Genomic DNA, 21,527 nt, shown 5'->3' with positions numbered 1-21,527 from the left:
CAAAAAGGCCTCTCATTAAAGATGTGTCATCTCCCACTCTCTGACTCCTGTCAGTGTCAGTCTGCTCACCTGTCTGGCGCTGCTCGCAGTTCACAATTTATGGGCTTTCAAAACAGTTCTGACTCAGAAGGCACACAGATCTCGAAAGCTGGCATTTTAACTGAAGCTATCAGCAGTTCTGACAGAAATGACCTCAAAAACCTTGTAACTTCAAGCTGTTGTGCAAGGGTAGTGGAGTAGGAGAGCAGCATGCACTTGGTTTGCTCAGCACTGACAAATAAATCTAATTCTGGAAGAGTATAGAGAGGTAAAGGTATAGACTGTTCCCAAAATCTTAAAATCAGGAGAAGTTTAGTTCTATAAAATCAGAATTCCAAGATGACTAGACTTGGAATTTTTCGTCTTTTCTGATGTCTGTTTTTGCTTGTCTTGGGCTGGACTGCTGTAACACATCAATTTCCCTACGGGATCAATAAAGTCTTATCTTAAATAAAAACTTTTGTTCCCTCTTTTCTAACAGCTTTTAACCACATACGTGATGTTAAGTTTTCTCTTAAAGATGCCCATGTTAGTATGAATTGCAATCTGTGTTGTTATTATAAGCGCACATAGAATTTTGCAAAAATGTCTAAGTAATCTGAATCATGAGGGAAAACAACCCAGTCAAAAAGATGTAGTCAGGATAGGAGCTACACCTACTTTAGACTCCATAGCGATTGTTAAGACATTCCAAGCCTATGGAAAAAAAACAATCCAAAACTTTAAAGAATTAAAAAACATAAGACAAAAAAAACATTGAGTGTATACACATTGCAATAGAAAAGAAACATGCAAATTTCATGCTGACAGACACCCCAAGGGGGAATTAAGAAACCATGGAGCTGTAAGCAGAAGTGCTTACAGACACGCCATAAATATTATTGTATTGGCAGAGCTATTTGTACAACCTCATAAGCTGAAAATTTGCAGATGCTGATTTTACGTTGTGGGAAAGGATTGGTGCTAAATACTGGAAAGGAAGAGGAGAAACATGCATGATAGCATTCTTCTATATTTTCATTCTGACAGACCTAAATGTCTTACAGCAGTTTTTTTGTGGAACTGCTCAGAGTCATACTGGTCTGCACTGGAGACTTTTCTCATTCATCAGTATCAGCTGATGCCAATTTCTTGATTTATAACATTCATTAACATATATAAATATAACTACACAGTTATATTGAGCAACATTTTGGGAAGTTTTGGGAGTTTTCATCCTTCTCTTAAAGCAGCATTGACCAGCCACTTTCCAATTTTTACTAAACTGTTTTGTCAATCAAATATGTTATTGTATAATTAAATATTTTAATATTTAAGTGCTTATCAATGACCTCAAATCTTATATTGACTGTACCTGTAATCCATTTGCTTTTATTGGGCACTGGGTTTAATTTCTGGGGTTCTATCTGCGTGGAGTTTGCGTGTTCTCCCTGTTTTCACATGGGTTTCTTCCAAGTGTTCCAGTTTCCTCCCAGAGTTGGGACCTCGGTTTTACTTCTCAACCAAAGGATAGCGCCTTTTTACGATACAGTGTCCCCGTCACTATACTGGGGCATTAGGACCCACATACTGTAGACTACAGGATGTGCACCGCCTGCTAGCCCTACTAACACCCCTTCCAGCAGCAACCTTAGTTTTCCAGTAGGTCTCCCATCTGGGTACTGACAGGCTCACATCTGCTGAGCTTCAGTGGGTTGCCAGTTGTGAGTTGCAGGATGATATAAGATTATATTTTATTGCATTCACCAGAAGAGAACATTCTTGGGGAATAAGATGTGTTTATCCTCAATAATTCCAAGTAACAGCAGAAAATCAGCTGGGGGAAATAGTGAATAGTCTGTTGACAGCACAGAGATTCATCTGTGGTTTTCCATTCCACGTGTGAGGAATAATTCAAAAGCATGTGACTGTCAGAAAACCTTAGTAGTGGAAACCACATGAAATAAAATTCTCCAGCTTCAGCCCTGAAGCCTTCTGAAGCCTGTCTTACGGGAGAGGAGAGCTAGACTCCTGAAAACAGATAACACAGTTCATTTCAGTTGGATTTCAGGGCTAAGATTTATTTTTCTGTTTATTGTGTGAACATACCCCAGATTCTAAAACTTCCAGTACATTCAAGGTGGTGTCTTGTGGGCTTTTCAATCAGTAACAGCTTACAGTAGGACCTAAAAACAGGTGACTTGATTTCTTGTCAAAATAATTATTTCAGTTAAGCAAGTAAGACGGTGTTAGAATGAAATGAGTGGACTCACAAGTCATTGTGGACTAGAGTCCACTCCTGATTCAGGTATTTTTATAGCAGGGATCTCATATTCAGTCCCTGAGGGGTCTGGTGTCTTCTGGTTTGTGTTTTACCCACATTCTCAGTTACATACTGAAGTTGGTCTAAACATTAAATTAGCTCCATAAGTGTAATACATTTTACAATTCTGAATTGTTTTATTGTTACATGTGTGCCTATAGGTGAATATAATGTGTAGTCAACTGAAAAAGACCTTAAGAACACACCCACATGTGTCTATTTTAATCTGTTAGAGGGTTAGTTGTTTAATGAACAATTCAGGTTGGAACAAAATTCAGGACACATGCAAGTAGCTCTAGGATCACATCCTGAAATAATGATGAGGACTGAAGAATATGGTTTAAAGATAATTTTCCATGAGAGAAATCATTGACACTGCAAGTCTTTCCATTCTTTATATTTTTCTCAAACATTTACTGAGAATTAGCTTTCAAATGCCTTGACTTACTGGAACTCACAACGTGGACACGTATTGGGTATCGAGGCAAGTTATCAGTTTAAATAAAAATCTTCTAAAAAGACAGATAAAGTTGTATTAAAAACTTAGCCTTTTAAGACTGAATTAATTACATTTATTAAAAGGTAAAATTAAACTTCCATATCTTTCATATCTTTCACTCGGCTGTCAAAAGCAGACCTAAAAACAGAGGAAAAACATTACAGAATATTTTCATTGGAAAAATACACTTGGATTAAAATCATTTCTGTAGTGACTTTTTCCCTTTTACAGTGCATAAAAAGCACACTGCAGCTATGGGCTGTTCTAACAATAGCTAGTTTGAGTGCTGTAACTTCCTGTCTGTGTGAAAAAAATAATTTCACTTTCACTTTGCAAGAAGCAGCCGCTGTATCCTTGAACCGGAGTAAAGAAAGAGCTCCTATTTCACTTCTTTTACAAAGAGAGATGGAGTTCAAATACCCAGTGGCCCGAAGAGACGAGACCAGGGTAAGTGAAATGTGTTTTCTTCTCTTCTGGTGGTGTGCTTTGCCTTTAAAAACACAGTCATGCTGTGAGAGGTGGAGTACAGCCTGGAAACCAGGCCGTGCACCAGCAGGAAGAGAACCTCTCACAGGGCCGTCCACCAGAAAATCTCAAGGCACTCCAGTAAAATGCCTTGGGTAAACCTACAGTTCTACACTGCAGCAAATCAGCCATCCCCAGGATCAGAGTTAAACTTAAAGTTAAACCATTACTCCCAAAAAGTAATTACAAACATATTGCATCCAGGTTTCTCTGTAGTTCTCTACAAAAATAGCAAGGGAGATTAAGGAGTGGGGGTGGCTAAAGTTCTTCTTGAGGACGATTCATGATCAGAACTCATTGCAGATCAAAATTTTTCCCTGCGTAATATTTTAATTGTAGCAATCATTCTTCACAGGCTTTACAGAGTTCTTGCGGTTGGCGCATTTGTGTTTAAACTGTGAATATTATTTCTTTTGCATAACTTGACTCCCATTAACTGTAAATGCAATCACTTCTCTTCACAAGAAAGTTAGTCAATTTTTGAGGGAGGTTAGATGTCATCAGTAAGTAAGCATATGAGAATATCCACTTCCTTTGAGAGTAAAAGACAGCTTATGACACCGGAATGTGTGTCATGTGGAAATGTGATATGACATTATGTGAATGGGAAACATGCAGCAGGGAAGCTGAATAGAGTTTACAGGAATCATTGTCACTTCTCTTTTCCCAAAGGTTGATGACTACCATGGCACCAAGATTGTTGATCCCTACGCTTGGCTGGAAAACCCTGACAGTGAGGAGACTAAGGTTGGGTGTGATGCTATGGGATGTGGTGGGATCAAAGGTTACCAGCTCATGACTGGGTTGTTTGATTAAGGCTCTGTTTAGAAGCTGCTGCAAAGGGCTCCCAGGTGATTCAGCCAGTAAAAATGCATTGGGGATTGTTTTAATTTAGAAAGGGAAATTATCTGTGTTATGCTCATCTGATGTGAATTTGGACACCCAAATGTGTGAAAATCACCTCTCCGCTACAGTAAGAACCCTGGCTAACACGAGGAGTTAATAAAGAAGTATAGGCAGACTCCTCTGACTAAACCATCTTTGAGCAACTCGTCTTTTTAGACAGCACAGGCAATGCAGCCCTGTATTTGAGGTTCAGACGTCAACGAAGAAAAGGCAGACCCCTCACACACAGCACAGTTTTGCTGCAAGTGCCCAGGAGGTTGTAGACATCACTGTGACACTAAGATCCAAAAAAGTCTTGCCCAGTTAATCCCACCCTTCCCCCTGTTGTGCTCATCCAGTTGTACGCCACCATCCAGGGAACAGTCAGTTGGCAACATGACCCAGGCTCAAACCACTGAGCACTGAGCTCAACCTCTGCTTCTGCTCTGACCTGCAAGGGCTTTCACTGGTTGAGCCACTCTGGAGGGGGACCAGGTGTTTTTTTCAGCAAAATCAATCTACATTCCATATACTGTACCACACACCTTTTCATAGAAGGCACCGTTCTGCAGAAGTGCAGCCAAAGAACTACCTGTCATATAGAAAGTGCCATGAAGTCATAGACAAGGTTGAAAAATAGATCATATAAATGTCACAAGAAAATCCCTAATTACATTGTGTTTGTGTGCTGCAGGCTTTTGTGGCGGAGCAGAACAAGCTGAGCATGCCCTTCCTAGAGAAGTGTGCAGTGAGGCAGAAGTTCCACGACAGACTCACAGAGCTCTTCGACTATCCCAAATACAGCTGCCCCTACAAGAGAGGGGGGAGGTAGGCACTTTCGGTTTAAATGTCACTCAAATCCACTGTTTGCCTCTAGTACTCACCAGTGCTGAAGATAAGTACTGTATGTTACAAATATTTTCCACACTCAAGCGTTTGTGTAACATTAACATTGCTACAGGTATTTCTACTACCACAACAAGGGTCTTCAGAACCAAGACGTGCTGTATACCCAGGACTCCTTGGATGCAGAGCCCCGTGTGTTTTTTGACCCCAACAAGCTCTCAGAGGATGGCACCGTTGCTCTGAAGAGTAAGTCCGTTGCTTTGCAACCTTTAAAATGGAGCCAGTTCTAAAAGGTCTCTCCTGAGCATCAGTAGTCAGTCCTCTCAGATTTCCCAGCACTGCCATGTCTGAGCTACTGAGCGTGGCCAGCTTTTACTTTTGCGGTCTCTTTGCCCTTGTCCCATACAAACACTATACATATGCAAGCACAGCTAATGAGATATAACTTACAAAATGTAAAACTGCATCATATTATTGAGCCCATGTAAAGAATAGACTTCCTTAATGAACAATTCTTAATAAAGAATAAACTTGCTTACCATTTTATTACCACAGTAAATTCCACTGTGAAAACACTACCAGTCACAGCCAGAATTTTATACTTCTGTCACATACCATAATGTAATGTTGATGTCAGGCGCTATATAAAAAGAAATTGAATTGAAAATACTGCCACAAAATGGGATCTAATGGGATGAAAATGGACCACAATATGCACACGGTGGTTTAAAGCACAATGTACGTTTTAGTTTGTTTTCTGTATATTAACCACTCTGTGCTTACCATTTCTTGTAAATATCCACAATTTGAAAGAAAATTAGAAAGGCTAGATTAGAGGAGGTCATTCAGTCCATCTAGCCTGTTTAATAGTTAGTAGCTCACTAATTCAAGACTCTCAGCTGTTTTTCTTGAAGGAAGCCAGGATATGGGCTTCACCAACATGGCAGGGAAGCTCGTCCGTACTCCAACACTCCCACATTCCCACATTCCTGATTCCAAAATTCAGACCAGATCTTAATGAACTGAGCTAATGAGTTCAATTGCTGTAATGGCGCTTAGTGTTTATTAAGCAATTGGGAGCTCAGCTGAAATCAAAACCAGAATTGACAACCAGAATTTGGAAATGAGTCCAATCCATGGAATGGGATCGGAAAAACCCTGCTTCAGTAGATTTTCCATAATTTTCATCAGCGTCTCTTTTGTAGTTCAGTAAACCTTTTGTGAATAGGAGTGTTCAAATTCTAACTAAATACTTTTACACAGTAATGTTTCAAGTTAGCCCTTTTCTTCTCGGTTTTGTCCTGTGATTCAATATAGGAATTTATTATTAGGCTTTGAAGTTTCCTTCAACTCCCCAATGGGACTCTAACCAACTAATACCTAATGAGTCCAAGGAGATAACGCGAGGGCTGGCTGGAAGAGAATTATGGAAGATTGTGCAGTCCTGGAGGCTTGCATCTGAGCTCTGCCTTTGGCGCAGTCACTGTTTGACTGTCTCTTCCCCTGTCTGGCAGTGGCGCGGCTCTCAGAGGAGTGCGAGTACTTCGCCTACGGCCTGAGCTCCAGCGGCTCAGACTGGGTGACGGTGAAGTTCATGACTGTGGGTGATCAGCAGGAGTTACCCGACACGCTGGAGAGGGTGAAGTTTAGCTGCTTGGCCTGGACGCACGATGGGAAGGGAGTCTTTTACAACTGCTACCCCCGGCAGGAGGGCAAGGCTGATGGTAATAATAATAACCCTTAAACTTCTATAGTGCTTTTCTGGACAGTTGACTCAAAGTGCTTTACAGGTAATGGAAACTCCTCTCCAATACCACCAATGGAGAGTAGGCCTACCTGGATGATGCAACAGCAGCAAAAGTGCACACAGTACGCTCACTACACACCAACTATCAGTGGGGAGGAGAACAGAGTAATGAAGCCAGTTCATAGATGCGAATTAACATGAAGCCATAATTGGTAAAGGCCAGGGGAAAGTTTAGCCAGGACACCTGGTTTAACACCCCTACTGTTTTTCAGCTTTAAAATAAGATTTTTCAATGATCACGGAGAGTCGGTTTTACATCTTAACTGTAGAACGGCTTCTTATTTCCAGTATAATGTCCCCATCGCTGGGGCATTAGGACCCACACAGACCTCAGGGTGAATGCTCCCTACTGGTCCCACTAACACTGCTTCCAGCAGCAACCTTAGTTTTCCCAGGAGGTCTCCCATTCAATTACTGGCCAAGCTCACACGTGCTGAGCTTCAGTGGGTTGCCAGATTTGAGTTGTAGTGTGATACAGTATACAGTAGCTGAAGGTAGGGTTGCGGATAGCATTCCACACACACCTGATTACTCCCCAATGAATGCAAATACTGTATCTGCTGGTTTTATCACTTCAGAAAGAATCTTCCCTTTATTATTGTAGTTTGGGCCCCTGCTAGCTTTGTAAACTACAGAAGATGGTATAAAACAGCTGTTGTATGTTTCATACCTTAACTTTATTTTAAGTGCTTGCATGGATGGGCATGTTGGGGATGAAATGTGTTTCTGCTCTGTTTCATTATTACAATCTTTACAAGAGCCAGCCGGCTGTTAAATCTCAGGCAGCTTTGCAATATCTTATTTACATCATAGTTACCTGAGGTTTTATGATTTTAAACTGAAGTGGCGGATGTTTGTTTTATTACTATTATTTCTTATACATAGATCTATCAGTGAGTACAGATTTATTGAAATGTACCAGTGTTTTTCAGGTGTGCCATGTCAAACAAGCCTCAGTCAGTCCTCTAACAAAAATCTAAGTTGAATAATCAGGCCATCGTTTCCTGCGTTTGTAAAGAATTTTGTTCTTCTTCAGGCATTGCTTGATAAGAATATGTGAAAATATATATAAAAAAACATTTCCAGTTTCAGATAATGATATATAATTGAGAAATGCTTGACTATTAAATATGGTCTGTCATGACTTCATAATTATATTATTTGAATTAACACTGTGAATGAAAAAGAGAACATAACTATATTTAGCTGCTTCACATTTCTGTTGTCTGAAGTTCTACATTTGAGACCAGTTTCCAGGTGATGCTGGTCAACACTCCCATAAGCTACTTAAGTTTCAATATGTCTTTTAATTCTCTAAACAATAAAGCTAACACTTGCTCTCTATTCCCAATCATACATACTGTAGCTTGCTTGTTCTTTACTCCCACAAACCTAAATGTCAAGTAGATGTGGACTCTGTACAGTACAACCAAAACAATTTGTAATACACTGAGCATTCAAGAAGTGTTTGAGAGTGAGAGTGGACTTGTTTTTATATTATAAATATTGTAAAGGTTTAGAGGGGGTTGGCAAATCTGAAAATGATAGCAGCTAAATTTGTCTATAACTCACACTTATCCACAACTCCCCCCCCCAAAAAAAATAAATATGTAAAACCTTCTAGCAGTGAGCAGCCTGAAAAGGAAACCGTGTTGGTCACAAGGTGAAACATTTACACATACTGTACTTTATAGGCATTTACTACTGATATTTGTTTGCTGTTGTAATGGTTTTAACTTACTCTACATAAGATACAATTACTTTGGTTTTGTGCTGCTTAGTGTACATGATTGGTGGGTGTATTACTACAGTATATGCCACCACAAAGAATGTAAACCCTAATAGAATTTTTATTCACAATGTAATTGACTTTTTAACAAACTAAATGGCATCTTCTTTTAAACTAAAAGCGCAAGATATGTTTGTTTTGCATGTGTTTTCATCCTGTTTGGCAGTTTAGTATTGTAAATAATACTGGTTTGAGTCCTAGGGAAGCCAGGCTTTCAGAAGATAAAATGTTCTGACATAAAAACTACATGTTGCAGTTTTGCCTCTGAATGTTTTTAACTCCTCATTACTTGGGGCAATGGAATGTGAAAAACTATGTTCTAATTAAATTGGTACAGGAACTAATGGCTGACCATAAGTCATAATAATCTTTCCAATAATAAATTCCAACAGGGACAGAGACCACCACCAATCTCAATCAAAAGCTCTTCTACCATGTGATTGGAACACACCAGTCAGAGGATATTCTAGTAGCAGAATTTCCTGATCATCCCAAGTGGCAAAGCAGCGTCACGGTAACCAGCATCCTTATTCTGAATTGCTTTTTGTTTCTTACTGGATAGGATGCCTACAGAAAAACACATAAAGGTTCAGTGAAGAATTCAAAAGTCCAAACTGTAGACCGAGTCTTGAACATCGAGAATGTCTGTTTGTACAGTACGTGAGAGTGTAAATATGTATAAGTATGCTGGCGTGTGTGAGTATGCATATTTGAGTATGTGAGTGTGCTGTTGTGTGTCTGTGAGTGTGCTGGTGTGTGTGAGAATGCTTGTGCATTTGGGCATGGACTGCTGTCAATGTGGGAATAAAACCTGAGAAAAAAAGTCCCTACAGAGATTGCAACTCCTGACAGATGATGATTGTGGAGACAGTCATACAATGTAAATGAGTTATTTAAAGAGTACAGGAATACAGAAGTGTGTGTGTTTGACGGCACTGTCTCTGTTGGAGCTCTGGATAGCCCAGAAGTATGAGTTTATAATTCAGTAGCTGGCCTCTAAGACCTCTAGTCACTAACTCCCTGGCTAGTCATTGTGTAACACTCTGCAGATGTATGTGCTGTATTATTGCTGACAGTTTCACATGTACGTCTGCAGGTGTCTGACGATGGACAGTATGTGGTGATGGCAATTACAGAGGGCTGTGAGCCAGTCAATCAGCTGTGGTACTGCGACTTGCAGACGCTGTCCAATGGCATCACTGGTATGTATTGTATACAGCAAGGTCAGGGAAAAGCTTCTGAAATTCTTCAATTCCAGCACTGTGACTGAACCACCTACTGCAGCAGTGACTCCAGAGCACATTATCCCAAATGGTCCAACAGATCCATTAGGAAAAATGAAAAGAAAGTAATTTATAAAATGATTAAAAAACCAACAGCACCCAGTTACAGAAAAAGAGTCTAATGAACTGCTGACACGTTGAAAAGTGTAATAGAAAGAACATGAGAGAAATAGGCTGAAATATTGCAGATTTCTAATGCAATTAGGCTAGAACAAATAAAAAGTTATTTCAGTAAGAAAATATCAAAAGAAGTATTAAGGATGAAGTACAATGCATCTGATATGACAGTGGTTAGCTTCTAGATGATGAAAGGGAAAGAAAAACTCTGAGGTGCAAATCTTAGACATTGTGGGCCTGGAACCATTATGAAAAACCTATTGTTAATATCCTTCCTCTTTGTTTCCAAGTGATTTATTCTTGATCCTGAAGACCATTGGGTTGACTTTGTACCTCCTCCTCAACACTGGAGGACACTTCTGCCTTTCCCTGCTACAGGTCTTTCCATTGCTCTCACCTGTTTGTGTCCCCACTGTAGGGATTCTGCCCTGGGTGAAGGTGGTTGATAACTTTGAGGCGCAGTATGGCTACGTGACCAATGAGGGCAGCCTCTTCACTTTCCGCACCAACCTGCAAGCGCCTCGTTATCGCCTGATTAACATTGACCTGACGAATCCGGAGCCCTCCAACTGGACTACGCTCATCCCAGAGCACGAGAAGGATGTTCTGGGTAAGAGGAGCTGTGGCTGGAAGTAGAGGGAGCGAAGCAGGTCGGGTTAGGGTAGAGAGAGAGCTCCCAACAGGATCCCTAACCTTGAGGAACACACTTAGGGTTGAGTATAGAGTTAAGGTCAATTTTTTTTTGCTTTTAAGAAAACACAAGGGAAAATTCAATGTGTGATTGATCGAATACCGTGTCAATTTTAAACATTTATAAAAATGAAATAACATAACAAAAACAATCTTAATTTAAACAGTCCCTTTCTGTATATTCACAGAACACACAGGTTACTTGATAAGATGTTGCCTCACCACAGTGGTGTGACATGCGGTACAGAACACCTTTACTGTAGCTACCCAATGGTAGCACTAACCTTTAAAGTGCTGTAACTGCTATGCAGTGGGTATAAAGTCATTTTTAATATCCACCACTGAAGCACAGCACCCACCTGGGTGACACACAGCAGCCGTTCTGCATGAGCAGCTCCACTGCACAGCACATCAGAGGAAGGAGTGAGAATTTGCTTCAGTAACTGAAATAAGGGGGAGCGGGGGGGATTTTAGGGAAGGTCTATTTGTGCAAGCCCCGTGTCGAATTTATCTAGGCTATCCTACTCTTCTAAAAAGTGCCATGGGATTTCCCTTATATAGAATAACTTGCACCCAAGAAATTTGGTTTATGCAAAAATGGTTAGTGAGATGCGATATAACTTCATTATTTTTTTTTTAAATAAGGATAAACAAAACCTTTGGCAAGAGGCGACATGGTGGTGCAGTGGTCAGCATTGGGGCCCTAATTTCAGTCCCAGAGCTGGGGTGCTATCTGTCTGGAGTTTGTATGTTCTCTCTGTGTTCATACAGGTTTTCTCCTACACTCCAAAAACATACTGGTGGGTTAATTGGCTTCTGGGAAATTTGGCCATTGTGTGTGTCTGTGTTTCTGCTCTGCGACAGGCTTGCATCCCATCTAGGGCGGTAGTAGTTCAGGTGGGGAGCTGCGTCAGCATGCGTAGGCTGCAAAGGAACAAGTAATAGGTTTATTCCATGCTGAAAAAAAGAAGAAAGAGAACACAACGTTTCGGCCGTGGAGCCTTCTTCAGGTGTTGACACCACGGCTGAAACGTTGTGTTCTCTTTCTTCTTTTTTTCAGCATGGAATAAACCTATTACTTATCCCATCTAGGGTGTTGCTTGTTGCTTGATGGCTGTGGCTCCACCATGAGACTGAATCGGAAGAAGCAGTTACAAAGTGGAAGAGTGGATTTGACAAGAAAACAGACTAACACAGGCCACTTCTGGATATTACAGAAGAACTTGATTACTAAACCCCAGCTGGAGTAGTGACACATTTTCCTCTGATAAGACATGTAGCTGCTCTGTGGAATGTGGGTGTTGCTGTGGGTCCAATGAGGCAGTCGGGTGGAATGATGAAGGAACAGAATGACACCATCTTCTATTAAATGACTTAAAAAAAAATGTGTTGAAATATAATACGGTAAATGAGTTGTAGAACAAATACGAGGTGTACAAATGGGAAATATGGGAAAAACAAATAATTGATCCCAATTAATGTCACAATTAATATCTTAAAGCAGAAAAATATATTATTAATAATAATATTAATATTATATGATATTAATATCATATTAGCTAGAATACTGAAATTACAACTTGATTATTTAAATAACGTCGTTATTCTTAAAGCACTGCAGATTCAAAATATAATGTAACATAGCACACGTATATTTGTTCATAGTCAAAATGAATAGCAAACATTAAGAATCTAAGTTTTTTATAAGGTTTACTGATGGTGCATATATCAAAGAGGAAGTGAAAAATGTGTGGGTGTTTGCCGATTTAAGGCTGTATTTTTACCCTTACCAGAAAAAAAAGATCAGTTCTATAATCATGTACAAAATGTAGCAAATTGTAAGTTCTTACTTCTAAAAGGCACTCTCAAAAATGTATTAAACTATGGTAATTTATGAGCACTCTTGTCTACAATATATACGCGTCAGGATAATTGAATGTCTAACCAACACTGCCATCAAGTGGTAGATTTTGGATTTTATTTTCATTTTACAGCACACACCTTCACAATCGTACTATACAGTACAGTATGTGCTGAGAAAATGTGAATGGGAGAGCATTAACACGTAACAAAGGAAGGGTGAATTTAATTTCTCTCTGCCTCTGTCTGCTCTCGAACCCAGGGTTTGTGGCCTGTGTGAACATCCGCTTCCTGCTGGTGAACTACATCCATGACGTCAAGGACGTGCTCCAGCTGTACGAGCTGAAGAGCGGGCGATTCCTAAAAAACTTGCCCTTGGATGTTGGCACCGTGGTGGGACTGAGCTGCAGAAAGAAGCACACGGACGTCTTCTACAAATTCACATCCTTCACTACCCCAGGTACAGCCCTCACTTCAGACTTGAGCTCAGCGCCCCCAACTGGACAGTTATTGACAGGCAGGGATGTCAAAGTCAGTTGCAGCCTGAGCTCCTAGTGAAATCCGATAATTGCCTGGTTTAAATGAGTTCATACGTCTTCTAAAGCTTTTCTTGATTTAGTTTCAAGACACCATATCTAGACATCCTTTTCTTTTCAAACTGGGATATGTGTGTTGAAATAAACCAGATAATTTGATAATAAATACATTACTTACAATTTGGATGGAACTGTAACAAGAAGGGCCTTTTCCCAACATTAAAAGTTTTAATAGCTGTAGAATGAGAGAAGCAGTTATTTGGTAACTGCAGTTCTTTGGTACCACACAAAACCAGCTATATATCCAGCTAGATCAGTTTTCTGCACTTCCTCCCTTCCTTCTATCTCCAAGTACTGTTCTGTGAAATAGAATTATCCCATAGCATAGTGGAAAAAGACTTATTCATATTAACCACCCATTAATCAGGTCAGGTCAGGTCAACAATGAACAGCACAAATATTATAAAGTATCCCAAAATAATTGCATTAACACATGCTGGTCTTACTCATTACTAAACTCTGCAACAACATGCACAAAAATATGTGCATATTTCTATATAGTTTTAATTACTTGCTGTATAAATATACATTCACAAAAGTACCATTGACATAAGAAAAAACAACTATTTAAATTTTTTGGATTCCTGGTAATTTTGGGGGGAATTGATTCTTTGTGCACTCTCAGTGCCCTTGAGGTTTTGAAGTACTTCAAGAAAACAATGAAGATTTTCAATGGTGCAAAGCAATGTGAAAGCCATCTTCTTTTTTTGGATTTTTCTGATTAAAGCTCTATGTAGGAGGAAGTGCTGCCTCCTCCTTTTTTTTTTGCTCCTGTTCTGGTGCCTCTTACCGATCTGTCTACTTCTGCCCTCTAGGAATTATCTACCACTGTGACCTGACCTCTGACTCTCCTGAGCCCACTGTCTTCAGACAGGTGGAGGTGAAAGGCATCAAGCCCTCCGACTATGAAACCGTACAGGTACACTGTAGTCCAGCACCTTGTAAAACATTTCACTGTGTAGAGTGCCTTGCACTCTGAGAGCACTTGGATAGCATTAAAATCAAATGTGAGTGCATTTACAGTAAGTGAAGTAGATTCAAACTGAAAATATTGTGCACTATTGCAGGTCTTCTATCCCAGTAAAGATGGCACAAAGATTCCCATGTTCCTGGTGCATGCAAAAGGGCTCCAGCGTGATGGATCTCACCCTGTTTTTCTCTATGGATATGGCGGTTTTGACAACTCCATCCAGCCCTACTACAAGTCAGTAAACTGTTTTGCTAAGTTGAAGGAACAGTTTCTTTTAACGTGTTGAAACAATCGGCAGGGTTGGGGATCTCGCTTGATCACAGCTGATGGACAATGCATAATATCATATCAGACACCACTTTGTTATGGATGAATTTGTCAAGTGGATAGACTATCCCTGTTATGGAGAACATTTGCCATTGAATAAATGAGAGCCCTCAAAATAGATCCCTACAGCAGCTATTAACAGCTAGCAATGAACTCATGACAAAGGTTTGGCATATGCTGTCTGTACAATTCTGGTCCTGTTAAGGTGCAATATTCACACAGACCATCCCCTGATCCTTACCTCAATTGAAAAGCAAAACTTTGAAGTGTTCTTTTTCATGAGTCATCTCTGTAGTTTTGATACTACAGAAAGGGGCTACAAAATGTGTTGTCCTTCCAATCTACACTGTTACATAATTATTAGGATGAATATAGCAAATAAGAAGCTGGTGTTATCAAAATTTGAGAGGATTTGATTTGAGACTGAAGATTTGAGAAGCCCCCTTATAGACTTGAAATGTCTATAAATTGATATATTCTATACTGTATATAGACTAATGATATAATAGACTGAAAAGGATGGCAAATTAACTTGAACCCAGTACGTCCATCTACAATGCTAATTGTGGACACAGACAATATGTATTAAAAAAGCAGAAAAATCATGGTACAATCAAGAACGAGCCTCTTAATGACTTAAATCAGCTAGTTATTTCTACTGTACAGTAGAAAATTTGAAGACACACCAGAACCCCAAGACTAGAGTGGTACCAATCACATCTAGAAATGTCTTTTTTTCATTTCCTTTTTGGCTATAATCAGACATTCTCTGTAGAGCTTTGATATAAATGTTCTTGGTTGAATATGGATAAATATACAGTACACTATGCTGATCCTGCACTACCGACGATATTGCCAATCTGTTGCCAATACTATGTTGCAGTGTGGCCTACCTCCTATTTGTGAGGCATCTAGGTGGCATCCTGGCTGTTGCAAACATCCGAGGTGGAGGAGAATATGGACAGACCTGGCACAAAGGTATGCCAACACATGGCCATGGGATAAATACAGATCTAGGAAGAGTGTCTGGGGCAATAGAAAAAGGTGACAAACTGTTTGGGAAACATTGCCACCATATGATCTTTACTTGTCTTCCACAGTCACTTTTTAGCCCTGACATATTTGATAATGATTGAACAGACTGTTCGAGAATGCTGCTGATGCAGTATCATGCCAGACTTTCTAATCTGAGCCGTAACAAACAATTGTTGATCTATGAATTTCATTGGAAAATGAATGCAGTGTAATAAGGTGTGTCATTATTTAGGCTTAGCTGTCCTATTTATATATTCATTTTACATTGTCTAGAGATTGAACGAGTCACAGGGTACTTTGAGGCTTGATGTAGCAGAAAATGTTACCTGGATATTTCTGAGGAAGGCTTTGAGCTGGCAGTAACAAAAAAAATAGCCTAAGTGGAGTCACATTTTATTGTTTTTTTTAAAAAAAAAACTGGAAGTTTAACTACTGATTTGTTTTTGGTTAGTTTTACATTTGAGGATTATAGTATTTTTTAATATTGGTGGAGATCACATTTAATGAAGAAAATAAAAGGTTTGCTGATATAGCTCCAGGAGAAGGCTATCAGATTTTAAAGTGATAACTTTACTATACTATATGTTTAGTTTACTAAAAGTTACTAACTTTATAATTTACTGTATAGTGTTGTGAGACTGTTTAGGAAGTGGGGTTAGAGTGAAAGCTCACATTTCCTATTCAATAGTACTTCCATTGCTACTGTAGATTGTAGAGTAATTGCCCGTGGTGGAAATCTTTGATGTGAAAACATTACATCTATGTACTTCAAATGTAAGGTTTAACAGACTTGAGTCCAGTTTTGTTGAGATGCCTGGTACATCTTGAGGTAGAGCAAGTATGTACAGTATGTCGATTACAGCAACTGACCACATTGTTCATAGTTCAGTTATTAATTACTGCAGTTAAATCAAAAACCAACTGGAAAACACAATCACTGCCTCAGCATGTTTCTTGAAGTTAGTCATGATGATGGATCTTCCTGTAATTATTTGATTGCCTGCCTTTTGCCTGGTGTTCCCTGTGCAGCTGGGAGCCTTGGGAACAAGCAGAACTGCTTTGATGATTTCCAGTGGGCAGCCAAGTACCTGATCAAAGAAGGCTACACTACACCCGAAAAACTGGCCATCAATGGAGCCTCCAATGGAGGTCTTCTTGTAGGTAAGAAAGGAGAAGTTTCAAGAACTTCTGAGTCTGCTACCTCATGTTCCTAATTCACCTCTCAAGACCAGTAGTACTACTTTCTGGCATTGAACAAAATTCCATTTTATGATCTTTTAAATCTTGGAGCAAGTATTTTTGAAAGCACTCTGATATTAAATGAACAACTAGCAAGTGTATTGGGACTGGCTGACTGACGGAGTTTTGCTTCTAGATATGTACTGAAGGTGTTTGTTGCTCTTCTTTGTATTGTGTTGTGAAATGTATCATACTGCAGGATCTAGAGCATCCCCCTGAAAGTCAAGCAAGAATGAATTGGGCTGCTTTTTCAAATGGTGCTGGATTGTCCATATTGTCAGCCTCATTTTCAAGCAACACCTCCTGGGTTTGCTTTTAAGAGTGTGCTTCCTTAATTCTGATTGAACTGCAATTAATATGTGATCAAGTTATGATGAACAGACAAATGGGAATGATAAAGTGTCAGAGACTCCCAAAGTGAGTATCTCTTGTTTCTCCAGAGGTCCAATTGGTTACATACAGAGTGACACAACGGAATGAGGGAAGTTCTCAATCTCTGAAATTGATACCAATTTCAATCTCAATACCAATTGTTGATGTCAATTACAAATTTCAAGGAAGTTCAAGGAAAGTTCAAGGAAATGAAAGCAAATATAAAATGATGCTTAAAATAGAAAATTGCTTAGAATAGGACTGAGTGTAAACAATTAAAAAGGGTCAATGTGTGCATGTACAGCATTTCTTTTTAAATACATTTGTATGTGTGTCGAGCACCACTGAGAGCACTCTGTGTGTTCTTCTGCTCGTGTCAGCGGCCTGTGTGAACCAGCAGCCAGACCTGTTTGGCTGTGCTGTGGCGAAGGTGGGTGTGATGGACATGCTGAAGTTCCACAAGTTCACCATCGGCCACGCATGGACCACTGACTATGGCTGCTCTGACAAAAAAGAGGAGTTTGACTGGCTCATCAAGTATGTTCCGCCTTAAGTATAATGGCTGCTTTCGATGGGTCTGCCTTCCTTTTAGCACTGTTTCAAAATGTTTATTTTCATTGACATTAACATTGAAGAATATATGGTTATAAATACTTTGTTGCATGCATATAAAATAAACGTATACTGTTTATCTGACTTCTCACACTGCTTGTCTGACTTCTTTTAAAGTTGTATGTTGTTGCTGCTGTTCTGTGTTTATGTTTTGGTGTTTCCTTAATGTTGCTGTATCAGAGCTTACATGCAAATAAGCATTTCATTGCCCTTGTGCATATGACAAATAAACTGAACTCAAGACTGAGCTCTGTGCTTTACAGCACTCTGCTTTTAACAGTGTACAATAATTACGTGTTTAGAAGGGCAATAAACATTTTCCCTGAATTAAATCAGGTTCTCATTCTACTTCATCTAATATAGACAGTAATATAGGGAGTAGAAGTGGATTCAGTTTTTTAATTTGATGGATTGTTCCTGAAGGGTGGAACTGTGGGCTGCAGTGACTACTGAGCTCAAAACTTCTCATTTTAAATATTCAACCAGTATAGATAATCACAATTGTTGAAAAAAATAGTATTAGCGATTAGAATCTACAATAATGTTATTTAGGGTGGCACAGTAGCATGGTGATACTAATTAGCATTGCTGCTACACAGTGCTGGGGCCCTGGGTTCAATTCTGGACCTGGTCTGTTACATTATCTATGTGGTCTTTGTATGTTTTCTCTGTGTTCACATGGGTTTCTTCCAGGTGCTCAGGTTTAATCCCACAATCTGTAGACATACTGTACGTGTGTGTTAATTGGCTTCTTGGACAACTAGCCCCAAAGTGAGTGTGTCTGTGTCTGTGTGTGCCCTGTGATGGACTGGTGTATCCTGCCTTGTGCCCGTTGCTTGCTGGGATAGGATCCAGCTTCCTCGCAAACTGGAATTGGATGAAGTAGTTAAAAAGTGAATGGATAGAACAATGTTATTTGTTAATTAATTGTGTGAAGTATTTTTACGACAGTATGCTTACCTGAAAATGACAGTTCTAATTTTATTGAGCACTGAATTTCAATAAAATACTGCTTTAGGTATAAGATTTCAATGCTTCTGTTTGCACACTACAGTATACTGTATATACATTGGCATCATCTTTAAGCAATATGTTAATGTCTTGCCCTGCTCATGCCCTGCAGGTACTCCCCTCTGCACAACCTCCCCCAGGCCCCCACAGACAGTCTCCAGTACCCTGCCATGCTCCTGCTGACAGCGGACCATGATGACCGCGTGGTGCCCCTGCACTCCCTTAAGTACATCGCCACCCTGCAGCGTGGCGTGGGCGCCAACCCCAAGCAGCGCCAGCCCCTGCTCATCCGCATTGATACCAAGAGTGGGCACGGGGCTGGGAAGCCCACTGCCAAGGCCATCCTGGAGGACACACACATCTTCTCCTTCATCGCCGAGACCTTGGGGCTGAGCTGGAGAGACTGAGGGAGAGGAAGAGGACTGACATGCTGAGAATCAGTGGCTGGGATGAAAAGAAGCCAAGTATTATCCACACAGCACAGCTGTATGATCCAGTCCAGGGTTTACAAAGCACAAGGCTCTCCTATAGGTAGTAGAGTATAGATTTATTGAGACGGTTTAAGATTTTTATTATGTTCTGCACATACTCAAAATACATTTTCAGTTGATTATGATCACTAGACATCTAAAATCTCTGTGGCTGTGAATTCCTTTTTTATCATCTAAATTTAGAGAATCTGGAATTGACCTACTGTATTTTGTCTTTTCAACTCCAAAGGCTGATTTCATTTGCACAGCAAATTGCATCTACAGAAGCAACAGGCCACTTTTTGCACTTTTATTCCCAAACCTACACCAAGAACTGCATGACCATTGTTTGTTAACAAATTTGATTTTGCTTGATAGCAAAATCTGATAGGAAATTTTGATTGGATGCATGTTGCTGATCATTGGAGATAACATCATAAGATTGCAATAGCCATTCTTTGCAAAACTCTGTACAGCTCTGTAATAACAAATTCAAGAGCCAGCTTTAACCAGAAAAACAGAAGTCCTTGAGAATTTCCCATACAAAACATGCAATTAGTGGCCATTCCAAAGTGAGCAATCCTAAAGTTTAAAAATACTATTTAATGGGAGTGTTTTCCCCATTCCTGCAAGATGAGTAATATATGACACAAGAACACAAGGTTTTAGTCACAAGGAGTCACAGGACTTGCAAACCCACTGACACCACCGATTCTGATACACCCACATTAAAGAATGCAGTCCTTTCCGAAAATCCCTGAGGGAAAAGAGTAATAGAGAATGCACAGAGAGGGCTGGCAGACACATACTGTACCTACCATATACACGGGACACACAAAGGGCACACAGAGCAATCATTCATGTGACACTGGAGTTACCATATTTCAAAAATAAAAAAAAGAGGACACTCCATTGACTGGGGTGGACAAGGGGTTTCTATAATTATCTATCAAATCTTCGGTGACTGTATTTGAAAATTCACTCAAGAGGGCATGTACCAGTAGATATTTATACAAAACATTTCAAATCCAAAACTTTATGGGGAAAAGAATAAAGGAAAAATTCCATCTGGAAGTATGGTAACCCTATGTAAAACTGTTTCTTGAGCGGGATGCTGTTGCAATTTTACTGAAATAAAAAGAATGTGGACATTGAAGTTCTCGTTATTCTTTGAAGCATTCGTTATTATCAAAAAACATTACTTCTGACAAAATTATTGCCACTGTGCCTGTGTGAACCAGCAATGATTTCAGAAACAAGATACATGTAAATATAATGAAAAACATTCTGAAAGCACATTCTGTAATTTAGATAAAAAGTAACATACTTGGATACTAAAATTAATACTTTAGATAACATATGGGAGAGGTCAGTCCTCCAGAGTCAGGTTATAATTGATTACAACTTAAGCAGATAATTTGACTTCAAATAACATCTAATTAGAGTAATTAAGATCGGGTAGGGGATGAAAACTAGAGGTAATACTAAAAAAAGTAGTTCAGGTAGGTACAGTAGCTGTGTCAGCATGCGTAGGCGGCAAATGAACAAGTAAAGGTTTATTCCATGCTTCTGCTGTGGAGCCTTCTTCGGGTGTCACACGTGTTTTATTTTTCTTCTCTTTTCAGCATGGAATACTAAAAAAGGTCTTGTAAAAATAGATGTAAATGCACTTGAACATACAATAAATCGCATTTTAAAAATAATGATATTGAACCTTCAGGTTTGTTTTTGGTCTCATTTAAAGCAGCATCATCTGAAGAGCACGGAGAAGCTATTAAGTTGACCCATTTAAGCCTGCGAGGAACTGATTTAGTTAGTTAGAAGTTGGGTTAGAATGGAAAACTGCAGATGCATCAGCCCCCTAGGATCAAGGCTGGACCTTTTCTTGTGATAACCCAATAAAATTTCCATCGCTGATTGCTGTTTCACTTTTGTACTGTAAGTAGTGTCCATGTTCACATTATAAAGATACATACAGTATGAATGCTCATTCCTCTCTGCAGTCTGTCTTAAGTGTACATTTCTCAGAATCTTCTGTGCAAGTGGCAATTGTTGTTTCCTGTATCGCACTGCAGGAGATACAATGTAATCTGAAATTACACTGGCCTTATTGATGGGTGTATATACTGTTGCAGGTGTAGTGATGTAATACTGTTTTATTTTCACATCTCTGGCAAGTTGCATGGAGCTGTACTTTATGTGCAATGTAGTCTACATTTTAAACTGCATGACCAAAACCAGAGGATGTGTTAA

The 21,527-nt window shown here is 39.6% G+C and overlaps 1 protein-coding gene across 1 annotated transcript; it reads left to right on the top strand.

Annotated features, from left to right (window-relative positions):
- The first annotated feature begins 3,148 nt into the window (after positions 1 to 3,148).
- LOC102694803 (prolyl endopeptidase-like) lies at positions 3,149 to 20,430 on the top strand. The gene is made up of 15 exons (XM_006631295.3): positions 3,149 to 3,287; positions 4,038 to 4,112; positions 4,945 to 5,078; positions 5,212 to 5,342; positions 6,611 to 6,820; positions 9,085 to 9,206; positions 9,789 to 9,894; positions 10,511 to 10,702; positions 12,905 to 13,102; positions 14,054 to 14,157; positions 14,306 to 14,442; positions 15,419 to 15,513; positions 16,600 to 16,731; positions 17,562 to 17,718; positions 18,917 to 20,430. Exons 1-15 carry the CDS (start codon positions 3,246 to 3,248, stop codon positions 19,209 to 19,211), a joined length of 2,130 nt encoding a protein of 709 aa, XP_006631358.2. The 5' UTR covers positions 3,149 to 3,245; the 3' UTR covers positions 19,212 to 20,430.
- Positions 20,431 to 21,527: the final 1,097 nt, after the last annotated feature.

The sequence above is a fragment of the Lepisosteus oculatus genome, chromosome 11 (assembly GCF_040954835.1).
Source record: "Lepisosteus oculatus isolate fLepOcu1 chromosome 11, fLepOcu1.hap2, whole genome shotgun sequence".
Classification (NCBI taxonomy): domain Eukaryota; kingdom Metazoa; phylum Chordata; class Actinopteri; order Semionotiformes; family Lepisosteidae; genus Lepisosteus; species Lepisosteus oculatus.
The sequence above is the reverse complement of the archived record's forward strand: the minus strand, read 5'-3'. Positions and strand labels throughout refer to the sequence as shown.